This window comes from Bos javanicus, chromosome 10 (genome assembly GCF_032452875.1).
Source record: "Bos javanicus breed banteng chromosome 10, ARS-OSU_banteng_1.0, whole genome shotgun sequence".
Lineage (NCBI taxonomy): Eukaryota > Metazoa > Chordata > Mammalia > Artiodactyla > Bovidae > Bos > Bos javanicus.
Genome location: NC_083877.1, coordinates 31,927,335 through 31,953,636, shown reverse-complemented (window position 1 = coordinate 31,953,636; position 26,302 = coordinate 31,927,335). Strand labels below are relative to the sequence as shown.

Below are 26,302 nucleotides of genomic sequence, written 5' to 3'. Positions count from 1 at the left end.
GATATGCACTTACAGTATATTTCAAGCATCCAACGGGGATTTTCTAATATTGTACCTTGTTTCTTACATACTAAAGATTTCACACACATGTAAATTAAGATAGTCTCACCATATTCTTTAAATCTACACAACATAGTATTTGAGAAATTTTAAAAATATACTTTAAGTCTTAAATAACTGACTTAAAACAAAACGTCTTGGAATGTTACATAGAAAATCAATTTATTAACTTAATTTATTCATAATTATTATTACAATTAATAGGTATTATGATACCCTCTAGTGGGGCAGGCAGGTCATACCTCTGGTAATAACTTTCAATCGCTTCTGAAGTATGATGTTTGGCATGTGTTCTCTTAATATGTTTCTGAAACAAAATAAAAAAGATCTTTATGTTGTGTCACAGATCAGGTTCAAGAACAAAAATGACATATTTCTTGATCCCCACGTCTAACAAAAAGGGCAAACCGAATAGTAGTTTGGGGATTTGGGTGGCAGCGGATATTTTTTCCCTTCTACTCTATGAACCTATGCATTTAAATCTCTATTGCATGGCTGGGATGTCTCCAGTCTGTACCGCAAGGTACAGTATATATGTAAAAGCCAACAGGGTCATAGTAATTGAATCTAAATAAGTTTGCTTAGGGTTGTAGAGGGCAGAGAAAAACTTGTTCCCTCTTTCAACCTTTGTATTAATTTTCCCTCAATTCAATTCCATCTAAGTCCTCTGCAGTCTAGTTTTACAATCCAATTGCCATTTTTAACCAGGAAGAACATTGCTTAAAAACAACTTATTTGAAAACTACAAAAAGTAATTCCGTAGAGACTTGCCACTTGACTGACACCTGTCATCTCATGATAAATGACTCCATTTTCTGCCTCTCTTGCCTTCTGCCACTCCAGCAATGGTCATTTATCATCATCTCTGTCAGCAATGGAAAGCGGCACTGACAGTGCAAGTCAGCAAACATTTAGCACATGGAACCACGCAACACGGGGAAATTATTATTGTCAGAATAATAATGGTTTAGCATAATTTATTACAGGTCCACCAAATAAGCAAAGGCTAGATGTTATTAGACAGATGGATGGGTAGGCTTGGCAGGCCTCCACTGAGACGCAGGCGGTGCTTGATGTGGAAAGGAGAACATCCTCCAACCCAATCAGAGAGCTGGCAGTTCAATTACAAAGAAATAAAGGGACATTCATCATTCAATTAGGCACCTGTCAACCCTCACAAAGGAGAAAACTTCTAACCTGGTACTCCTGGGAGAAGATGCTCAGCAGAGTGGCCTGCGATTGACTGGAACAAATAAAAGAAGGACAAAGTTAATTACTGGAGTGCACGGCAAAGAAACAAAAGAGAAAGGAGCTTCAAAGGTAGGCCTGCTGCCCTGTAATCTAACAGAACATGAAAACAAGTGTGGAAAAGTTGTTCCAGATGAACACCTCAAACAAAGGCTTCCTGCTGCTAGGTCAAGGAGAGGGAGAAAGGGAAAGGGGGAAATACGGACCATCTCAAAGCAAACTATCATATGATTTGGATTTTCTTAAACTTCAGAATGACTGTAAATCATGTCTGTAGCATGCAGGTATGTTGAAAAGGGACCCAAGGTGGCAAGGTTTATTCCCACTGATAAATGATAAGAGTTAAATCCCATAAACAGTAGAAAACATGCAATTGATTCACTGGCAACATTCTGAAATTTATTTTGTTAGCAGGCAGGTGTCCTGTAGCTCTCTTCGGTAGCTCTCTCAGATTCAACGAGGGAGAAAATGTTGCGCTTTGCTAGAAGTAGTGCACAGAGACCACTGGAACATTCCCACCGACACGGGCCTGCTTTGAATAGAGAAGCCTTCACAGCAGTAAGCGGGGTCCTTGAAGACATGGCTCCCTAAGACTGCCATAAGCCTTATTCATCTAAGACTCCACACAATCTCAAACACCTGGCAGTGAAGCAACCTGGAAAACATTCTCTCTAAGTGGAGATTTTCCTTTCACAATTGTTAACATTTAGAAATGGAACAGATTTTTTTTTCCTTGTCTGAAAAGCAATCAATAGCCCACTGCTATTCTTTCTGATTGCCCTCTGTAGATAGAGTTGCCTTATCATATGTTGAAAATGATTAGTTATTTCTGATATATTTTCCTACTAGAAGGTATCCAAACAAATTACAGTGCTAATAATTCAACTTTTATAGTACACCAAAGCACAGTGAATAATTAAATTTCTTCTATTCATGAATGAAACTGCTTAAGCTCATCACAGGTTTAGAGAGTATGAAATAAACACAATGACACTGTATTTCTTTACTCACTGTCAATATTGTCATCTCTTGCATATCATTATAGATTGGGTTTCTAACCCCTTTCCACTCTTATTGGCTTACAATAGAATATGTTTTTTTTAAAAAAAGCTGCCATAAATGTTTATCAAGGAAAATCAATAATTACTAAAGGACTGTTTTGATAACTCCAAAAGTACTGAGAAATGATTGAATAAAATTATAAATTCATTATAGTCCAATTTTTTTCAATGTCTCTTTAAAAATGGAAGCCACCTTTGAAAGAGCCAGTTTTCTGTATAAAATCTTCCTAGTGTGTTTGGCTTGCTTGAGCATCACATGCAAATCACAGACCCTAGTAGGGCTGTTGACAACCATCTCATGAAAAAAAAAAAAAAGGCAAAATTAAGCCCAAATCTTTATAAATGACTGAATAAGTCACTATGTTAGGTATTTATGTACAATAAATAGAGCGCTCCTCATTGCACAGCAAACTATATTTATCTTAACCAATTAATGGAGGGCAAAATGTCAGTGTCTCTGTGTCAAACAATATGATGGATATAAATGTGCATGTAACAGGCAAGTCAGGGACCAACGACTAACAAGGAAGAAACTAAACTGAATAAGACAAAAATATAATTGTAGATGCTCAGAAAGGGAAGACTAACAGACAGCTGGAGGAATAAGCCCAGGAATAAACAATTCAAAGTGAGAAGTTCATCAAGAGTTGAAAGCACCATCCAAGCTGAGGGCAAGATAATGTCTTCAACCAGGAAACCATCTTCAAATAGCTTGTAATTCAATTCATCTAAAGTCATGGACATAGCCTACGAAGCAATGCATTTTCTCAGTGGCCAAGAGGGTTAGTTACAGTATAAATTCAACATTCCCTCAGTTCATTTCACAAAGAATATGGTTTTTAGCTAAGAAGAAAGAGAAGAGATGGTTCCGTGAACTGAAAGGCTTATCTTGAATACCACAGTCAGTTCCATCAGTAGTCTTCATTGAACATCCAGTGTCCTGAGGTCATGTGTATGGGAAAACATGCCTCCAAAATGAAACATTTAAAGTGGACAGGAACTGATTTAGAGGAAACTTTCCACATATACATGCAAAAAAAGTAAAAAGTAAAATATTATCAAGCACTCACATATTTTTTAGGAATTAAGTGAAGTAAACCATACCCTGACTTCATATATTTCAAGACTGTATTGGCTTTGGAACATATACATGCCACTTAGGATATAAGTGGTTTCAATTTACATATTAAAAAATATAATCACTTAATTTGCATACATGCCCAAGATGGATTATGAAGTCTCTTCAAAGATAATTTTGTCTATTTTTTCCCCATACTATGCTCCCAAATTAAGCGCCTCATCCTGCAGGTGTCTGAAAAGAGAAGAGCGCTGAGTGGACTCCTACACAGACTCTCTGTAAAACCTTGTCTGAGGTGTGTGACAAATGGCTTATGGAGCAGCAGAAGTCACACTGCAGCAATGGAGAAAAAGGACAAAGTCAACACACCGAGGACGATGCAACAGAAGATGGAAAGATCTTGGGCCCTTGAGGACACTGCTGAGCTGCTCAAGACCACAGAGTGAAGTGACTGCCTTCCACACTTCTTTTGAGTAATAACACGTCTTGTTTTGAAGGAAGGAAGGAGGGGAGGGAGGGAGGCAGAAGGGAGGTGGAAGGGAAAGAAGGAAGGCAGGCAAGAGAGGGGAGGGGAGGGAGGGAGGGAAGGTTTTTATTTCTTATGTGCCCAGGGAGCAGGAGACATGATGGAAGAAGGGCATGGCGACAGGCTGCTCCATCATGATGGCACCTGCCCAGGATGCAGTACTCAGGAAGGACTGTCCATTTTTACACTCTGTAATTCTCTTCCTAACTGGCAGCTACTGTACTGGGCTTCCTTAAAATTGTTCCTCTGTCACTGTGTCACTAAACTGAGGTGCCCAGAGATCATAAATTGCTGTGTGTGAGTGACTTTTCCACACAGAATTTAAACACTGGCGGGGTATTGTTTACCCTCATTTTATACTGCATTTTAGACTTCAAATGCCAGGTACTTAACGGGCAATAAACCAGGGCCCCATATTGTATTTAACTCCAGACCCATCCAGCTAAGATGCTCAGTAACCTGAAGGACATTAAAGAAAATGACATAGGGGGGTTGAATGGAAGTTTTGACAATCCCAGGTAGACTTAAAGCAAGCAGAACTTTAAGGAACACGATACTACACATTATAAATTCTTCCTTTTCTCAAGTGCCTAACCCTCAAAAAAGACCATAAAAAAAGAAATGTTTTATTTAACTTTCAAGCTCCTTTTGCTCTAGAACCTAGGATGCGTCAGTGTCTCTAATAGGCTTGAAATCCTCTAAACAAGATCAATGTTATTTCTGGAACTCAGGAAGCAGTAAATCAAACTAAGGATGATAAAGTAAGATATTCCAATAAAGCCTTAGGCTTGCAGGCCTCACAAGGTACAATACAACCTTTCTAAACCCGTGAAAGAATACAACTAAAACACTGGCTCTGTGTGGTCAGTGACTTAGTACTAGTCAAGGAAGCTTTTCCATAAAAGCAATGCCCTACCCTCAGTCACCGGCTTCCCTGGTGGCTCAGTGGTAAAGAATCCTCCCGCCAGTGCAGGGGACACAGGTTTGATCCCTGAGTTGGGAAGATACCCTAGAGAGGGAAATGGCAACCCACTCCAGCAGTCTTGCCTGAGAAATCCCATGGACAGAGGAGCTTGGCGGGCTATAGTCCATGGGGTCTCAAAAAGAGTCGGACATGACTTAGTGACTAAACAACAACATACTTATGTTTTATGTTAGTTACCTCAGTTGTGTCCAGTTCTTCGTGAACCCATGGACTGTGGCCCACCGAGGCTCCTCTGTCCATGGAATTCTTTAGGCAAGAATACTGGAGTGGGTTGCCATTCCCTTCTCCAGGGGATCTTCCTGACCCAAGAATTGAACATGGATCTCCTGCACCACAGGCAGATCTTTACCATCTGATCCACCAGGGAAGCCCACTTATATTTTGTATATATGAAAAAAGTAGTTACTGTTCCAGGCACTTAACTAATTTTGCTAGTAGGTTAATGTAACTGCTAAGTCGTTTCAGTCGTGTACGACTCTGTGCGACCCCATAGACGGCAGCCCACCAGGCTCCCCCGTCCCTGGGATTCTCCAGGCAAGAACACTGGAGTGGGTTGCCATTTCCTTCTCCAATGCATGAAAGTGAAAAGTGACAGGGAAGTTGCTCAGTCGTGTCCGACCCTCAGCGACCCCATGGACTGCAGCCTTCCAGGCTCCTCCATCCATGGGATTTTCCAGGCAAGAGTACTGGAGTGGGGAGCCATTGCCTTCTCCAAGGTTAATGTAAAGCCATATGCAAAACAGCTCCATCTATAGCAAGAGCTAAGAGTTATATCAACAGCTAGTTTGTGCTACACACTACACTCTGCCTTTTATTATACCCTCAAAGCAAGCCTCTAAAGTAGGTACTATTATTGTTCTTACTTTAAAGATGGGAAACGGAGGAAGAGAAGTTAAGGGAAGTATACAGTTAAAGACCTAGGTAAGTGGGAGAACTGGAAATCAAAATCCAGTTCCGATTCCAGAACTCAAGCCCTTAATTCCTATGCTAATCTTCTAGTGTGTGCCAACACCCATTGCTTAAGGCTAAGCATTTATGTTATATTACCCTCCAAGCAACCCTTAAAGGTGGGCATTGTTGCTTTGGGACAGAAAATTGATGCCACAGGAGATAAAGAGTTCTGATCAAATCCCACAGCTTTAGACAATATTCCTTAAAAAAAAAAAAAAAACTTAAATTGCAGCCTTACTTTAATTAACTACATAAAAAAAAAAGTTCCTTTAGGAAAGAGTCAATGATTAAAAAATTATTGGGTAATTTTCATTATTCTTCCTGAGGCTAAGGTGTATTTTGTTATTAATAACAATCACACCATTGCCTGAAGTGTCTCTAGTAAAGTAAATGTTGCTCAGTCGTGTCCGACTCTGCGACCCCATGGACTGTAGCCTACCAGGTTCCTCCGTCCATGGGATTTTCCAGGCAAGAATACTGGAGTGGGTTGCCATTTCCTTCTCCAGGATATCTTCCCAACCCAGGGATCGAACCCAGGTCTCCTGAATTGTAGGCAGACGCTTTACCATCTGAGCCACCAGGGAAGTGTCTCTATGTGATTGCAAATGTGTCTTTTGCCCAAATGCTATTTACTACATACAAAACAGCTTTAAATCCTTCCCTGAACAACACACGTTCAAACCCAAACAATCTTCTCTACAGAGGACAACACCCTCCAGACGTGTTAACTTCATTATACAATATTTAATGAAGTTTTCTAGTTATAAATAGAACATATTCTGTGTAAAATCTATAGACGTCTATCTGTGTTCCTGTGTTTTTTATTCTATGTCTGGTGTGTATGTGTGTGTGTCTATACACAAAAATAAAATTTCAAAAATTGTGTTTTAAACATACTTTTGTAACATACCTTCATTACATAAAATATTAACATTTATCTATTCCATAACACATTAATCTTTTAAAAATCATTTTTATTGTGAATTAGACAAACCACATAACCACTTTGATTACCAAATAGAATACTCCTGGGATCCGAAAAGGCGTTCTGTCTGATCGGCACACTTTCTCTCTCCAGATGAATCTGATCTTTAACACAGTGTGCATTCTTTTGCATCTGTCTTCTTTTACTCAATATGTCTACGTAAGTGACTCTTGTTAATGTTGCTGCTGCTGCTGCTGCTAAATCGCTTCAGTCATGTCCGACTCTGTGCGACCCCACAGACGGCAGCCCACCAGGCTCCGCCCGGGATTCTCCAGGCAAGAACACTGGAGTGGGTTGCCATTTCCTTCTCCAACGCGTGAAAGGGAAAAGTGAAAGTGAAGTCGCTCAGTTCTGTCTGACTCTGAGCGACCCCATGGACTGCAGCCTACCAGGCTCCTCCGTCCATGGGATTTTCCAGGCAAGAGTACTGGAGTGGGGTGCCATTGCCTTCTCCTTGTTAATGTTAAGTATAGTTAATTCATTTCCATTGCTGTATGGTATATTCTATTGTATAAGTATACTCCACATTTATCTATTCAATTGATGAACCTCTGAACTGTTTCTAGTCTTTTGCAACGAGAATGATGCTGCTGTGAACATTTCTGCATGTTTTCTGGGGCATGTGTGTACACATTTCTGATAGGTATAAATGTGGAGTAGAATTCTGGACCATCTGATATGCAAATCTCTAGCTTTAGTACATACTGTGAAACAATTTTCAAAGTATTTGTAACAATTTTCAGCTCCTGCCAACACTAAATGAGAGCTCCCAATGCTAAACAGCCTTGTCACACCTTCAAGTTAATGGCTTGTATTTCCATTTTCTTTCTAGTGTTTTCTGGAGTGCTGAAAGTTTTAATTTTGATGAAGTCCAACGTAGCAATTCTTTATTATTGTTACCTTTTATGTGTGTGGTGTGTCTTTTCTAAGACATCTTTGCCTATTCACAGTCATGAAGATAATTTTGCATGTTTTCTTTTAGAAGCTTAAGAATACTAGGTTGATGATCTATCTTGAGTTAATTCAATGCACTGTGATAGGAGTCACATTTTGCTTTTGTTATTTTTGTACACATATCCAGTTGGTCACACCATCATTTACCCATGAACTATCATGTTACCTATGAGGAAACCAAATATCTAAGGTCTATTTTGGGACTCTTTAATCTGTTCCACTGATTTATATGTTTATCTTTGCACAGATATCACATTGATCTGATCTGCTTTTGGCAAAGTCTGTACATTTAAAGTATGTTCTAATATATTTAGGTTTAAGTTTATATCTTACTGAAAGCTAATTTTCTTAGTCACCATACACTTCTTTTTTTGTATTCTTTTATGCTGAAGCTGAAACTCCAATACTTTGGCCACCTCATGCAAAGAGTTGACTCATTGGAAAAGACCCTGATGCTGGGAGGGATTGGGGGCAGGAGGAAGAGGGGACAACAGAGGATGAGATGGCTGGATGGCATCACCAACTCGATGGACATGAGTTTGGGTAAACTCTGGGAGTTGGTGACAGACAGGGAGGCCTGGTGGGCTGCAATTCATGGGGTTGCAAAGAGTCTAACACTACTGAGCAACTGAACTGAACTGAACTGAAAGTGATTTAGTACTTACTTTTCATTATTTTCCCTGTCAACTTGGAAGTTATATATTCTTATACTATTAATAGTTATCCTGCATAAACACATGCCCAAGTTAAACTTGGTGATTAACTGCTGCCTGGACAATACAAAAACTTTACATCACTATCTATACTTCTTCCATTCTGATATATAGGACATTACTGACATTGTTTTAATTCTACATACATCTTAAAATTCACAAGACACTGCTGTTGTTTTATAAAGATTCTGTTCATTCTGATATACTCACATATGTAGCATTTCATTGCCCTTCCTTCCTTTTCCATCTGCAATAACCTTCTTCTAATAATTCAATCAATGCAGATGGGTTGTGATATCAAATTCTGGTCTTTTAATGATAATGTACCCTATGTCTCTATCTAGTTTTAATATTTTTTTAAAAAAACTTCACTTAGGAGTTTTAACTCTGGCATTTAGTAAACTCCTGCTTACAGTTTGTTGCACTTAAGTACATGACAATTATTTTTTCAAACTTGCTTTAACACTTTTTCTCTCCTGCCCAAGACTCCAAATGAGTCTGTGTTAACCTTCCCTCCTGTAAGCTCCATCTCTTATTCTCTCTTCATATTTTATATCTTTTCATTATTCTGTATTACATTATGGGTATTTCCCTCTCATCTATCCTCCAGTTCACTATTTCTCTCTTCAGTAATGTCTACCTTGCTATTATATACATCCACTGAATTAAATCCGTCCAATTTCAATTACTGTGTTTGTAGATACTCTACTTGATTCTTTTTCAAGTAAGTTCCCTACAAACTTTCAATCTTCTTTTTTAACATCTTGAATAAGCTACACTTATAAAAATTCTGTTTAGGTAGTTCCAATCGCCAGAGCCCTGATAAGTCTATTTCTACAGTTTTCACTGGTCTCCATTTATGTTGTCACGTCTTCTTACGTGACTGAGTATCTCCCTTGATGTGCCACACTATGTGAAAAATTGCTTTATGAAAAATATGAATATGCAAATGGTTAACTGTCTCCAGTGGGGATTCTGATTTGATTCTGGGAGCGCTAGGAGTCTAGGATCACCTTCGTCCAATTACACGTATTAAATTTTTAGGCCAATGAGGTAAATTTGAAGGTAAAATACAGTAATGTAGAGCCCTTTTACTTCCAGTGCACATTAACTCCTAGGATATAGTCTTTTAGGGGGAACCCCCAACACCTAAGAAAGAGAATGAGATGGTTGGATGGCATCACTGATTCAGTAGACATGAGTTTGAGCAAATTCTGTGAGACAGTGAAGGACAGGGAAGCCTGGCATGCTGCAGTCCATCTGGTCACAAAGAGTTGGACACAATTGAGCAACTGAACAACAACAACTCAATGACTGGGACATTTGCAAGAGTTCCCACCTCTGGTAGACCCTATATCCAAGGATCTCTAAACCTTGTCTTCCAGCTCTATAAAGCTGTCAAAGGTTGTGTTCAGGACTTGGCTAGACTATATCTGCTGAAAGGGTAATTAAGTTAGAATTCAATGATTAAACCGTTAGTCCCCCAATCCCTTATTTTAAAAAATTAAGGCATTACTAACTAACCAATAAATTAAATAAGAAATCACAATGGAAATAACAACAGCAAAACATAAAATTGAGCAATGACAGTAGTGCATTTCAACAGTTGTGGGAAATACATTGCATTAATTAAATATAAGGGGAAAAAAATAAACATTTTATTCTAGGAAGTTCTAGCAAACTGAAGATCCCAGAAAACAAAAGAGGAAAAGAAATAAAAGAATCAGAAAGGAAAGAAAGAAATCAAAGCCTCCCTATTTGAAGACAAGAAGGCTTAGAAACAACAAGAGAATCTATAAACAAAGGTTTTAAACACTAATAAGACATCTCAGAAAAGTAACTGGATATAAGATTAATATAAAAAGGAAATAAAATTCTTATAAAACAGTAAAATTAAATTAGCAAATAGAATAGAAAAATGGATCTCATTCACAATAAAAAAAAAAAACCATAAAGTACTGACATATATATTTAACAAAAATGTGTAAAATCTTTGAAGAAAACCATAAAACCTCACTGAAGAGTACAAAAGAGTTCCTGATGAAGAGATAAGATATTTTCACAAAGAAAATTCCAAGAGTAAAAAGATAGTATTAATTAAAGTGTTAATTCTCTATATATTAATCTATGATTTTAATTAAAATCCAACCAAATTCACTAGTTTTCTGGTGGAATGTGATAAATTTATCTTAAAACTCAGGAAGAAGAATCATGTCAGAAATAGTCAATAAATTCTGAAAAGCAAAAATAGTGCTTTCTTACTCTATCAGGTACCAACATGGATTATATTTCAAAAACATTTACCAAAAAAAAGCATGCTATAGAATTATACACATATTTGTTCCCATTTATATAAAATATAAGAATAGCAAAATATAATTACCTTTCTGCTCATGGACGTTTATGGATATAGCAAAAGAAATACATGAGGCTAAAACATTAAACTCAAGAAAATGGTTACCTCAGGTGAAAGAGAAGAGGAAAGAAATCAAAGTGTGATACAATTTTTTTAAAAAATAAAAATCTCAAAGACTATAAATTGTTGATACCATCAGAATATTTCATTTCTGTAAAAGTAAAAAGCATCTGAAACAAATATAAACAGAGGTAGATTTAGAGTTTATTATACTATTCTCTACTCTCTGTATGCTATATTTCATAATAAAATTAAATAAGTAGGAGAAGAATAATGAAAAGAATTGAAAAGGAGCCAGATAAACTGATCTAAGTTTTTTTTCTGCTCTAAGTCCTGCCCTAATCTAAACGTTCTTATTTAATTAGAGGCTTAAGTATCTACACTTTTTTCCTAATTTGGGTTTTAACTTTTTAGAATAAGCCATAACATAAACAAGATAAAGAATAAGAAGCCTAGGTGAAAGACACTTAATTTTGTTTCCAAGACTAGATATTGGGTCATCTTCCTCTAAAGCAATCCCAATGACTTCAACACAATGTAACAGATATAGTACAGTACAGTGTTAGTAGCTCAGCTGTGTCCAACTCTTTGTGATCCCACGGACTGCAGCCACCAGGTTCCTTCCTCTGTCCATGGAATTCTCCAGGAAAGAATACTGGAGTGGATTGCCATGCCCTGCTCCAGAGGATCTTCTTGACCCAGGGTTTGAACCTGGGTCTCCCACACTGCAGGCAAATTCTTTACTGTCTGAGCTACCAGGGAAGTGCTGTACAAAATACTTATTGATTCTTTCTTCCTGTAATGATTTCTTCTTTCATTCGTTAATAAGTCAGCTAAAACTACATAATTAGAAATCCTTAAATCTGTAGTAATTTTATTATGATTGCTAGAAAGAGTAAAAGAGAAAGAGAAAGTTAACTATAGATAATCTGATAACACAACTGCACTCATCCCACATGCTACTAAGGTAATGCTCAAAATTCTCCAAGCCAGGCTTCAGCAATACATGAACCGTGAACTTCCAGATGTTCAAGCTGGTTTTAGAAAAGGCAGAGGAACCAGAGATCAAATTACCAACATTTGCTGGATCATGGAAAAAGCAAGAGAGTTTCAGAAAAACATCTATTTCTGCTTTATTGACTATGCCAAAGCCTTTGACTGTGTGGATCACAATAAACTGTGGAAAATTCTGAAAGATATGGGAATACCAGACCATCTGACCTGCCTCTTGAGAAATCTGTATGCAGGTCAGGAAGCAACAGTTAGAATTGGACATGGAACAACAGACTGGTTCCAAATTAGAAAAGGAGTACATAAAGGCTGTATATTGTCACCCTGCTTATTTAACTTATATGCAGAGTACATCATCAGAAACACTGGGCTGGATGAAGTACAAGGTGGAATCAAGATTGCCGGGAGAAATATCAATAACCTCAGATATGCAGATGACACCATCATTAGGTCAGAAAGTGAAGAAGAACTAAAGAGCCTCTTGATGAAAGTGAAAGAGAAGAGTGAAAAAGTTGGCTTAAAGCTCAACATTCAGAAAACTAAGATCATGGAATCTGGTTCCATCACTTCATGGCAAATAGATGGGGAAACAGTGGGAAACAGTGGCAGACTTTGTTTTGGGCTCCAAAATCACTACAGATGGTGATTGCAGCTATGAAATTAAAAGATACTTACTCCTTGGAAGGAAAGTTATGACCAACCTAGACAGCACATTAAAAAGCAGAGACATTACTTTGCCAACAAAGGTCCATCTAGTCAAGGCTATGGTTTTTCCACTGTCATGTATGGATGTGAGAGTTGGACAATAAAGAAAGCTGAGCACAGAAGAATTGATGCTTTTGAACTGTGGTGTTGGAGAAGACTCTTGAGAGTCCCTTGGACTGCAAGGAGATCCAACCAGTCCATCCTAAAGGAGATCAATCCTGAGTGTTCATTGGAAAGACTGATGTTGAAGCTGAAACGCCAATATTTTGGCCACCTGCTGTGCAGAGCTGATTCATTTGAAAAGACCCAGATGCTGGGAAAGATTGAAGCCGGGAGGAGAAGGGGACAACAGAGGATGAGATGGTCGGATGGCATCACCGACTCAACGGACCTGAGTTTGGGTAAACTGCAGGAGTTGGTGATGGACAGGGAAGCCTGGCGTGCTGCAGTCCATGAGGTCGCAAAGAGTTGGACGTGACTGAGTGACTGAACTGAACTGAATCTGATAACAGTAGCCTATATGTTAAGATATTTGTAATCCTTCCCACGTTGGTTAAAACTCAACTTCCTTCCACTTCTGCATGAAGTATTATCTAATCTATCTTCCATCCTTTCCTCTCCTCTGGCTATTCTTCGTTTACTTCCGAGCATGCTTCTGTCTTCTTAAGCCACAACCTGCCTAAGGTTCAAACTACTGTCCACTGTTTCCGTTCACTACCAAATGTTTTTGTCTGGGGGGTCTTTGTTCAATAAATCTTATTCAGCCTCCACCCAATGGCAATCTCACTTCTACCCTCACTTGTTAACTAAAACAAAGATACACAGAGACTTTCTCACCACCAAACACCAAAGACATACTTCTTACTTTAGCTGATCTCATTGCATTATTTTACACTATTAAATCAAGCTATTTTAATGAAGGGAATCCTTTAAGAGACATAGACCAAGGCCAACCCTCTCATTTTAAAAATGACAAAAGTAAAGGTCATAGAGATGAAATCACTGCCCAAAGTTACACAAAGGATTATTTTACACCAGGTACCTGTAAATCTAGGAAAAAATAAGTTGTGCTACAAGCAGGACTTAGTGGAGGAATACTTAGCCATGTTATCTTAATAGATGAGAATATCACATATTTTCAATGCAGTTTTACTATTTAAGTCATCATAATGTTTCTGTGACCAATGTGTATAAATTAAAACACAAACAAATCAAAAAGCAAAATATAACACAAATTATATCAGCAGTAGACCCCAACCCCCAAGTTCCCACTTTTCACCACCAAAAGATAAAATGAATAAGAGATCAAAATTCTGAATTTTACTTCTCAATGACAGTTCTTTTTACTATAAATGCAAATTTTATATGATCTTAAAATGTGGAAAGTGATTCTTTTTCCAGGTAATGTGCACTTCCCCTGACTTAGGACCATTTGTTAGCCCTTTGGAATACTACTTTTCTCTTATAAATTTCTCATGGACATTTTTACATATTCCACAGTTATTTTTTAAACAATAGGGAGCATCAAAAGTTGTACTGTTAAGGAAGCATGGGTAGGAATTGTCTTTATTCCTGAGGTGCTTAAATTCTAATTGGAAAAAAAATCATACTTGAAGTCTCAGTTTTACCATCTGTATACAGATTCCATGACTTTAGAGTCCATTTTCACCTTGAAAGTTTCTGTGATTCTTATCAGTTCTACAATTCCAAAATTTAGATTTCTTAAATTTCTCTCTGCTTACAGCCCTAAAACTTTTAAATATAGCTTATCAGAAAACTGTGCCTTGGTTCTTATAATAATGACGTGTACTTGTGTTGACACTGGACACTTCTGTATGGGCCTAATATAGCAGGTCTATTCTAGGTTAATAGCTAGAGTGATTAAATTGTTTATTAAGACTTCTAGGCATTTAAAGTAATCAGACCACAGTATGAGAACATGGGAGGAAAATAATTAACTCCTTTCATTCACTATTGATTATAAGGTACCACATCTCCCACTAGAGGTTAAATAATCACTTCATGGGTCTAGCACCACAACTATTTCATTGACGAAATCCCAGTCTCCAACAAATTACCTTATTTTTTGATTCAGACTGAACACACATACTTAATGAAAGAATCAACATATCTTTGCCTGAAATGCTGATTTTTAAAAAATATGTGTGTAAGTATATAAATACATAAATAAATATAAATATTTAACCTCACAATTCTCCAAGTACTGACAGACTTTTTCTTTCTTTTTTTTTTTTTTTTTTTTTGAGAAGGTCTCTAGTTCCAACTAGGTAATCCCAGACAAGTATGTCATCAGGACCTATAACAACATCTCTCTGCAGCAACTTCAAATCGAATGTTTTACCTGGCTCTCAAGATTTTTCATCATGGTGGCCAATGTTGAGGAAAACAGAGGTAATCCTTACTCTTAAAATAAGTTTAGTTTTAGAAAAATATTTGTCAAAGGGGTTAAAAATACAAGCCTTAGACCAAAAATAGCACCCAGTAACACTGTTCATTTTCCTCAGTAATACTGAGTGCTGAAAAGATTACAGATTCTGACCAACCTTTAGATAATTTTCTTAAACAGTTATTTATCAAAACCAAGTGAATTAATTTCACTCTCTGAAGTCTTTACTGAAAATTAAAATTTAAGAAGATATACAGATGGCTAATAAACACATGAAAAGATGTTCAACTTTTATTAGAGCTCATTATTAGGGAAATGCAAATCAAAATTACAATGAGGTATCACCTCACCCCAATCAGAATGGTCATTATCAAAAAAATCTACACATTCTGGAGAGGGTGTGGAGAAAAGGAAACCCTCTTGCACTACTGGTGGGAAGCTAAATTGATACAGCCACTGTGGAGAACAGCATAGAGATTCCTTAAAAAACTAGGAATAAAACTACCATATGTCCCAACAATCCCACTACTGGGCATATACCCTGCTGCTGCTAAGTCGCTTCAGTCGTGTCCGACTCTGTGCGACCGCATAGATGGAAGCCCACCAGATTCCCCCGTCCCTGGGATTCTCCAGGCAAGAACACTGGAGTGGGTTGCCATTACCTTCTCTAATGCATGAAAGTGAAGAGTGAAAGGGAAGTCGCTCAGTCGTGTCCAACTCTTCGTGACCCCATGGACTGTAGCCTACCAGTCTCCTCCACCCATGGGATTTTCCAGGCAAGAGTACTAGAGTGGGGTGCCATTGCCTTCTCTGAGGAAACCATAATTGAAAAAGACACATGTACACCAAAGTTCATTGCCGCACTATTTACAAGAGCTGGGACATGGAAGCAGCCTAGATGTCTGTTGACAGATGAATGGATAAAGAAGTTGTAGTACATAAACACAATTACTTAGCCATAAAAGAACATTTGAGTCTGTTCTAATGAGATAGATGAACCTAGAGCCTATTATCGGAGAAGGCGATGGCACCCCACTCCAGTGCTTTTGCCTAGAAAAATCCCATGGATGGAGAAGCCTGGTAGGCTGCAGTCCATGGGGTCGTGAAGAGTTGGACACGAAAGCGACTTCACTTTCACTTTTCACTTTCATGCATTGGAAAACGAAATGGCAACCCACTCCAGTGTTCTTGCCTGGAGAATCTCAGGGACGGGGAAGCCTGGTGGGCTGCTGTCTATGGGGTCGAACAGAGTCGGACACGACTGAAGCGACTTAGCAGCAGCAGCAGCAGCAGAGCCTATTATACAGAGTGAAGTAAGTCAGAAAGAGAAAAACAAATATCATATATTAATGCATATATACGGAATCTAGACAGATGGTACTGATGAACATATACGCAGGGCAGGAATGGAAATGCACACATAGTGAACAGACTTGTGAACACAGTGGGGGAAGAAGAGGATGGGACGAATTGGGAAAGGAGCAGTGAAACATATACATTATCATGGATAAAACAGATAGCCAATGAGAATTTGATGTATGACAGGCAGGGAGCTCCAACTGGTGCTCTGTGACAACCTAGAGGGGTAGGATGGGGTGGAAGGTGGGAGGGAAGTTCAGGAGGGAGGTAACGTATGTATACCTATGGCTGATTCATGTTGATGTATAGCAGAAACCAACACAATATTGTAAAGCAATTCCTGCATTTAAAACTAAATACATTTAATAATAAAAAAAATTTACTAAACATCCTACCATAGTAAAACATTTTAGTTTGCTATGACTGCTGTAAGAAATAACCATGTATTTGAAGAAGGGACCTTTGAGAGGTAATTACGGTTAGATTAGGTATTGAGTCCTTATGAGGCGACTAGTGACCCTCATAGAAGAAGAAGAGGAAAAGAGAGATCACTCTGAAAGCATGCACCAAGGAAAGGTCAAGTGAGGACACGGAGAAGGTGGCTGACCACAAGCCAGAAAGAAAGTCCTCACCAGGACCCGGCCAGGCTGGCACCCTGATCTTGCACTTCCATTCTCCAGAACTGTGAGAAAATAAATGTCTGCTGTCCAATCCATTCAGTCTATGGTATTTTGTTATGACAGCCCAAAATAAAGTAGACATTCAAGGTCCTTTCACAATAAGGCTGCACTTTGAAAGCTAATGATTGATCACTCACTTCTCCAAGAGTCCCTGATAGCTAGCTAATTCTTCAAATTTTAGGTCTGGGTCAGGCTCTCCTGAGTTCTTTCCTAACTCTGAGTCTCTTCCTTGGGAAACAGATTTCTAAAAATGTCCCCACCCCTTTAAAAATGCCCCCACATCAGCTTATTACTTATACTGAGTTTTATGAAACAAGCTAATTTTACTTCATGTTGCCCAACTTTTTCCCCTTTGAATTTCAAATATTTTCTGGGCTTGTTTATACAGAAAATGCTAATGCTTTGAATGGATCTCTTTTCTCAGGGCATTTCTTAGTTTATGAAATCCTGCGAGAATACCAAGTCATTTTGCCAACTCATCATCACAAGTAAATGAATGAACATCCAGAGGCTAATTTAATTCTGTGACCAAAATGTTACTTATCTATGTCTAAGAAACACAATTGCTTTTGTAACCTTTTCACAAGGTAAAAGTTTAGAATATTGTTTAAAACCATTTAAACATTTGCTTATCCTTTTTTTCTATATAAAAATATATATTCTGCTCTCCTAATTTTTCTTAATAAGTCACAGAGATCTTATATAAAACTAGTAAAAATAACTAACTTTATAATGATTATCATTTATAAAGATCAAACTATCATCTTTACCACTTTCTTCCCAAATATATTTTTGGTTTTATTAACATAATGGTATTAATAGCCTCATACCCTTTCTCTGTCTTTTAGCCCATATTCCCAACCCCCAATTACCAAACTGATGCTTTGCATTTAAGAATTTAACAAGGAAATGCAGGAATTGGCATAAAAGTAACTTCCTGAATGACTTAATGCTTCTACATAGCCTAAGTAGTGTTCCTGTGAGAACAGCAAACTATTCTAAGCTTTAGAAGCTATATTCTCCCTACTACATTAGTTTGAAAAAAACTGTAGATTTTCAACCTTCTCTAAAAACATCATCATCATGATATGGGCTATAATTATTCTAGAACCACCCCACATTAATAATAAATGCTGGGAATATTAAAACAATAAATGGAATGCCTTAAAATGCATTAAACCCTTCTCTTATTAAATGCAAAATTTTAACTCTTACCACAAGCCTTTTATTTTTAATTCACAATCAAATTCTTTTGGCAGTTAATCTCAGTACTTAATGTCATTCACTCCAATAAAACCAACCTTAAATGGCTGCAAATGCCTTCCCTACTTCTTTCCATGTTTTAAGAGAAACCAGAGGAGGAGCCGACTCAATGGACATGAGTTTGAGCAAGCTCCAGGAGATGGAGAAGAACAGGGAAGCCTGGCGTGCAGCAGTCCATGGGGTTGCAAAGAGTCAGACATGACTGAGCAACTGAACAAGCAGAGGAGCAGAGTTGGAGCTCAGTTGCTAAGACATACATAACACAGTTATGCTCTGTTATACACTAACTTTCATGAGAATATCCGATTCGTGACTTTTCCTCATTTCTGTTGAACTCTATCAGTCTAATTAAAAGTTGGCACTCAACAAACACCACTGATTGTGGTGACGACAATGACAAAGATAGCAACATTGGCGGACAGCTTCTTAGGTACCACACCATTCTATCTAATTATCATTACTATAATAATAAAAGTACTAGAAGTATTTGGGAAAGGGCTTCCCTGGTGGCTCAGCAATGAAGAACCCACCTGCCAATACAGAAGACTTAGGTTCAATCCCTGGGTTGGGAAGATCCCCTGGAGAAGGAAGTGGCAACTCGCTCAAGTACTCTTGCCTGGAAAATCCCATGGACAGAGGAGCCTGGCGGCTACAGTCCATGGGGTCGTAAAGAGTCAAGACATGATTTAGGAACTAAACAACAATATTTGAGAAACTGAGGGGACTGGAGAAGTATCTTATCCAAATTAACACAGCCAGCATGTGAACACAGTTTGCCCTCAAACTCTGGGTTCTTAATACAGCATCCAAATGATAAAGTACAGTATTTCAGTACCACAAGATTCTTAGTTGCACAGAATCTAGTTTCAGCAGAAAAGGGGAGTTACTAAAGACTTTTAGACAGCTCATGGAATCACTTGCAGGATCAGAAAGTCAGGCTCAGAGTCCTCCTAATCAAGAAGAATGCCTAAGCCACTCGGCAGAAGAGCTTCTGTGAGTCAGCACAGCCGCCCCCATGCTCCTGCCCACAGCGCTGAGAGTTCCGCCAGTGGGGCCTCCAACACTGGTCACTCCTACTGCAACACTGGCCAGAAGACTGGATCCTGAACACAAAAGGTTTCTACTTCTTCACGGTTGGCATATCTGAACTCATCACCAGTAAAGTTCACATGTTCCTCCTGGCTATATATGAATACAGTTTTAGCCATAATTTGAAGTTATATTTACACTGTGTTTATAAGCACAGATTTAAGTAAGCATATGTCCAAGGCCTATAAATGAAGACATAACCATAAAAAAAAAATGTAAGAGTTTGGGGTTATAGGTAATTTCTTTACTCCTTTCCCCCCTCCCTGGTTTTACTGTTTTTTATGTAAGAAATAAAAATTCAGAGGGGAAAAATATACCTTTTCCTTGAGATATAAACAATATCCCTAAAAATGTGACTGGGTATCATGTGTGTTCTCAAAAAACACTACCGAACCAGAAAACACAACAGCAACTTGTTCTTATTCTATAGAACTGCAGCTTCTGTTGTATTACTGTATGAGATTTTCCCGAAATTTAATGTGCCCAGTGTATCAGCAGCTCCAAAGAACTGTGTGTCTCAATATTTTAATAGAAAAGCCTGATTTTGATATAAGACACTTATATTCTCTTTTCAGTGTCATAACGACCTCCTGAGGCTTGCACTCCTTCTCCGGATCAGAGGGAGCCAGGAGGCCGTCTTCGCTGATACAAACCTCAAGGTGATTCAGGACAGGACCCCACAGGGGCCTCTCTGCTCCACACTGGCCCACCCACAAGATACCTACCTTGGCTTCCTCTCAATCTGTTCTATACCAGTTAACAGGGAGACAGGGAAACCCACAGGCAGGCCCATCAGCTCCAGCCATCCTGGCAAGCCTGCTTCACTCCACCGAAGTAAACTGGACCACGCCCAGCTTTGCCCTACAAGTGCCAGTAAAAGTGCTGGAAAATCTATTCTGAATATAAACTCTTTCAGCTCTGAGGTCCAGATATGAAGGAACACATACTGAAATCTACTTTCAAGCATAAGCATGCCGAAAAGAATCCAATGCAGGTAACACTATGGTGAAAGAAACAGACACCTTACTTTCAAAAGTTTTCCTCTTCAAGTTTCCCACACATAAAATTCTAACCACTCATAGGGTAGTCATCATTTCAATGAATTGTGTCCAGTGAAAAAGGAAAAAGAAAGATACATTCACCATGAGGCTAATTTATGGTCTCACTAAATCCAGTGGATTGAAGGATTTCATTTAGTCTATCATGAATTCTTAGACCAAAGCAATTCTATTAAAAGCTCTTGATGGTGGGGGCTTGGCAGGGGGACCCTGAACTTGGGTCAGCCAACAAAAGCTTTCCCTAAATATTATCCTTTTATGAGATAACACATTTCCCACAATTTTGAAACACTAACATCAATGAATTTGTCCCTCTAAATAAGAAGACAACAAAATTAATTTTTAAATTTTTTTTTTTTGCAATACTTAGTATCAGCTGGATAAGACTAACACTACTGTATGCAGATTAGAAAATGCAGGCTTAAAAAAAGTTATCCAAAGCATACATAGATGCTTCTAGGTCAAAACTCAATCCTAGAACTCCAAATCCTTGAGATTCAGCTCCTCCCTGCTCACCTGCCCACCTCTGTCTAAAATGCAGCTCTCATCCTCTTGGCTAAAAGATGGCATCTCCCTTCCAGATAATGACATGAAGGAAAAGTCTGCATCATGATTTACAGTTTCCTGTATACACACTCAATACGCTTTTCTCCTGGTTTCTCTGTACTTTGCTCACTGATCCAATGTTAGACTTGGCTGAAACACCACAGAGTTACATGTTCTCCTTCAGAATTTCTTTTGGAATACAAATATGGAATATACCTTTGAATTACTAAAATGACTACATTAAAACTGGACTGGACTGAATTCTGACAATTATAAAATGTCTCAGGAAGAAAATCAGAGGAAAAACATGTGGCTGCAAACCCAAAAAGCAAACAAAACAGCTCGGAAAGCCCATGTTCTTAAAAATCTTAATTTTAAGTGTTCAAAAATATTCTTAGAAGGATCTTTCACTGGCTCTTGGGAGACCAGCACTGCTGTTTCAAGGGCTCTCAATAGAATTACTTTGGTCTAAGAGTTCACGAAACCCTTCAGATTTCTGGATTTAGTGAGCCCATAAATAAGTCTCATGTTGAATTTTAATTTAAAGTATTCTTCCTTTCTTTGTTTGCTTTTTTTTTTTTTTTTCCATTACACTCTGAATTATTTACAGCAGGGGTTCCTTTTTATCTTTGTATCTTTTTAACTTTATAACACCAACATCTACCACAGGCTCTGGTACATAACAGCCTTTAAAATGATTACTTAAATGAAGAGTAACTCTCCTCCTCCCATTCCCGAGTATGCACACAGCCCTTTTCCGACACACACATCATTTTAAGAGAAAACGTAAAAACAGTGCAATTCACAGACACACAGAATATTCATTAAGACAGCATTTGGAGATATCCCTGTGGTGGTGGTCCAGTGGTTAAGATGCCACATTTCCCTTGCAAAGGACATGGGTTCAATCACTGGTCAGGAAACTATGATCCCACATGCCCACACGGTGGCCAAAAGAAAAAAAAAGAAGACATGTGAACACATGACTGAGCAGTGCTAAAGGAAACACTTTTTGTTTCCAATAACTACGGTGCCTTATAACCAGTGATTTTAAGCTTCACATAAGAATAAGAGAGTAGCATGCTCCTAATTAATTTTTAAAGCCTAGAAATTTGGGCCATACTAAATACAGGAGAAACATCCAGTATGATCTGGCCTGTGTTGTCACTTTGATAAAAAGATCACCACATCACCAAGTTCATAACAAACAACTATTATTTTTAAAAGACATCAATAAATAGTGAGATTAAAAAAAAATGATAGTGATATGGATGACCTCAGGCAAACAACACCCATGGCTAGACTATGAATAAATGAGGATGCCTGAAAAGAGCAGTGATCTGTTCATTATCTAATCAGTATCCTCACCCTAACCAAGCTCCTATCTTTACAACATCTGGGTAGACAATGCCAAGAGGTAGTCATTGCAGGAAATCTGTGAAAGCCAAATTTGACTCTTGACTCAATCAGGCCAAATCCACAACCAGTAAAGTAGAGATGGTGGGGTAACCTTACTGAAGAGCCATACGACTCCCCAGCAATCTGCAAGGTAATAAGAACTTTGAAATAGCTCTGAATATGGTGAGAAATGTGGTCTGATCTACCTATACCTTGACCTTATACCCCAGGATTTCAATCTGAGAAAACTCTGCATTTCTACCTCTACATCAGATGGGCTGATGTTCAGCTGCAAGGGATAAAAAAAAAATCCAAAATAACTTTGGATTGAACAGGGCACAAATTTGTCTCTTCCAACATAGCAATTCTACTCCAGGGAGCCCCAGGGACCACAGCTCCTTCCAGCTCAACACTCTGGATGGCATTACTAGGGTGCAGGCCTCACCCCCATAGTTAAGATAGCAGCTTCCTAATTCTAGGCAGCAAATAGGAGAAGGGACCCTGAAGAAAAGTGGCAAAGGCTGTCTCTCAAGGAAGGCTCCACAGAAAACCTTCATGAAGCCTGCACTTAATCCACAACAGCCAGAACTCAGTGCCATGGCCACACTAGCTGTGAGGGAGCCTCTGTCTGGGAAGCCATATGCCTGGTCAAAATGGGAGGACTCCATCCCTATGGAAGAAGGAGAGAACAGATACTGGGGAATCTAGTTTCTGCCACAAGCGCAGGACTCTACAAGTGAACTCGACAATCACCAACCAAGCTGCTGTAACAGTCAACAGTGCAACATGGCTAAAAGTTAATTCCCCACTTCAAAGTTGTCTTGATTCCCCTCTTATTTAGTAAATTCAAGCCACTTTAAACTTTTGGCGTATGCTATTCCTTTGAGAGGACTCTCCAGTCATTATTATGATGGATTTCAGTTCTCCAACACCATTGGTAAGCAACAGACTCTAGAGTTGGAAATAACACCGATTTCCAAATGTGCTATTCATTTGATAAAAGACAAAGCCCTCTTCAATGTTTTCAGTTCAAGACACTATCTCCTTAGTATAATATTTACTGTCTTTAGGAATGAAGTATTTGACTCTCAAAACTCAAAACTTTTCCCCCTCTTCTCATTTGAGATAATTATAATACTGGAAAAATTAAAAAGCAACTTGTTTTATGAGACATGAATGTTGCATTTCATTTCAAAAGAGAAGGAGGTATACCAACCATTCAACTGACCCACAATGATTTTCTACAAATCTTTTCAGTCTCTCTTCACTTCACTAAATCCAGTACTTGATTTTGTATGTTAAGTAACTACACATTTAGAAGCCACTCCTAGTAAGTGTTCAGTTTATATATTCAGTAATTCAACAAATATTTATCAAGCATCTGTTTGTTAACACACTCCATGTGCTGAAAAGTAGACTCTCAAAAAGAATGTTGCATAAGACTCTGCCTCCCCAAGTTTTTGCTAAGCAAAACTTTGCTAAGCAAAAGTTCTTCAGAAATGAAGAACTCCCTACTGTTTCCGTACAGCATATACCTATTGTGTTCAGTGAGTACAGTAAGTTTCTAAGAAGTGAAAAGACAAAAAAAAAAAAAAGTCTTCTTATACTAAGCTCTTTCAAATGATTTGATAAAATGTACCCTGGCACAAAATGGTATGCAGATAATTTGGGTGACATAATTCCAAGAGAATGAGTCAGAAGTATCATCACTCTTCTAACCTTGACCCTGAATTTGGTCTAAAACTTTCATAAGTTTTTAGTAGCATGTGAAAACAGATGATGCTGGAACACACGAAAATGGCGACATTTAAAATTCATAGTAGCGAAAAATCATTACTTTTCCCACCGGATCCCTTGAACTTTAATAATGTCTGACCTGGTTGGCTAATAAGTTCTAAAAGCAGACAGAGGAAAATTGCCAATATTAGACACAACTGGAATAATTTTTCATTTAGAAGGATTTTATAAGTTCTCTTAAAAACAGGTCACCAATTCCATAGACACTTAATTTTCTTGAGACGGTACCCACTGGAGAGAACAGGTGTGTTAGTATATGCAAAATAGAATTCAGCTGAAAACTAGACTTCATATATTCATATTATCCTTATACAAAAAGTAAAAATAAACACACACACACAGTTATATACACACCAATCCAAATCACAGAAGGTGTGGCAAAGGAGACGTGAAAGAAACTTACTCCCTTCCCAAGATGAACAGCACAAAAGCTCATTAACTGTCCAAAAAGGTGATACACTATATAGATGAGACTGGATAAAAAGGCTAGATAATCACACATTTATAATTTTCACATTACACAAATGAAAAGATTTATAAAGATACAATTTAAGAGTTTACCTTGCTTAAGTCACTTAAAAGAAGCAAAGTGACAAGAGGAGCAAGCAATTAGCTGCTTCTTCCAAGACTACAATTCCAAGCTGCTTTCTTACAGGCCCCTTGTTTTAGTCAAATGTCATTTCAACTTGCAATTATCCTTGTGCTTTGATGAGGCTGTCATCTGTTTTGTCTTTAATGCAAATACCTGCTTACTGATTGAAAATTTCTCAGGTTATGGTTGCCTAGATGTTGCTTGTAAAGGACTTGGACAATTCATTCACTCTTTAGGACCCCTTAGATAATATTCAGCCAGAATAGTTCTAGGGTGTGCGCCCTGCTCAGAAAATTCAAGAGCTAGAAGTGTAGTCTCACAGAGAACTGGACAAGGGAGAGGTCCTCATTTAGTTTCTCTCCCAGAGATTGTCAGAAATTTCCTTTCACAGCTTTACAAAAACACCAGCTTTTGGACTGGCAGGGCACTGCACCTCTCTTAAGAGCTTTTACGCAGCCTTCATGTATCTTCACAGCATCTCTGTGCAAAGAAGAGGAACTCCTGCTATTCACACTGACAAACTAGAGTTTCCAGAGAGTTCAGTGACTTGCCCAAGGCCATGCTATCTGACAAAGTGAAAGTAAAGTCGCTCAGTTGTGTCCGACTCTGTGATCCCGTGGACTGTGGTCCGCCAGGCTCCTCTGTCCATGGGATTCTCCAGGCAAGAATATTGGAGTGGGTTGCCATTTTCTTCTCCAGGGGATCAAACCCAGGTCTCCTGCATTGCAGGCAGATGCTTTATCCTCTGAGCCACAAGGGAAGCCCATGCTATCTGACAAGACAGCTGCAAAACTGGCTTTGGAGGCCAGATCTCCAGGCCTGTCTTAGATCTGCAGGCCTGGATCTAGCAGCCTGGGAAAGGTGACGGATTCTTTGCCATGTTCACCTTAAACAACACATTTCATAAACCGTACCTGACTACAATTGCATTTTTAAAAGCAATGGAACTCAGTTCAAGTTTTTTCAAATTGATAGGGCCCAGATTATTTACAGTTATTTTTTAAAATTATACTTTTACTGAGTTGCACAATTTTTTATCTTTTAGCATTTACTAACATAGCTCATATCAGAATATCACTTAATTTTAGAGGATACAATCAAGATATGTTTATGTGCATAATTTTAAAAGGCAAAGGGAAATATTAAAATAATCTAACATTTAAGCTGTATTCAAGAGATGGCTTGCCAATTTTTTTTCAATTTAATATATTATCTGAAGAAAAACACCTTTCACCAAAACAGTATGTTTTATCAAACAGAAAGAAATTCATGAAAGAACAATAATATTTTCTTTACAAGAAGGTTACAGATATTGTCACATTGATTTTCTATACCCTCCTTCTGGAAATAAGATCTTTTTAAAAGAATAAGTCAAACTTACCATCAAAAAACTAAAAAACTAGGAGAAAATACTTGCAGA

General features: G+C 38.2%; 1 protein-coding gene across 7 annotated transcripts in view; it reads right to left on the bottom strand.

Moving 5' to 3' along the window:
• CDIN1 (CDAN1 interacting nuclease 1) overlaps nt 1-26,302 on the bottom strand; it is a 235,312-nt gene that overhangs the window by 178,121 nt on the left and 30,889 nt on the right. For 6 of the 7 annotated variants that reach the window (XR_009739083.1, XM_061430702.1, XM_061430698.1 and 3 more), the window contains exons 2-3: nt 1,258-1,303; nt 303-367 (exon numbers count right to left, since the gene is read on the bottom strand). The exons of the other annotated variant lie outside the window; for it this stretch is intronic. Coding sequence is in view for 5 of the 6 variants with exons in the window: in XM_061430702.1 (XP_061286686.1) it covers nt 303-367; nt 1,258-1,303 (111 nt within the window). In the remaining variant the exon portion in view is untranslated. The remainder of the gene's footprint in view (nt 1-302; nt 368-1,257; nt 1,304-26,302) is intronic. 7 annotated transcript variants of the gene reach the window in all.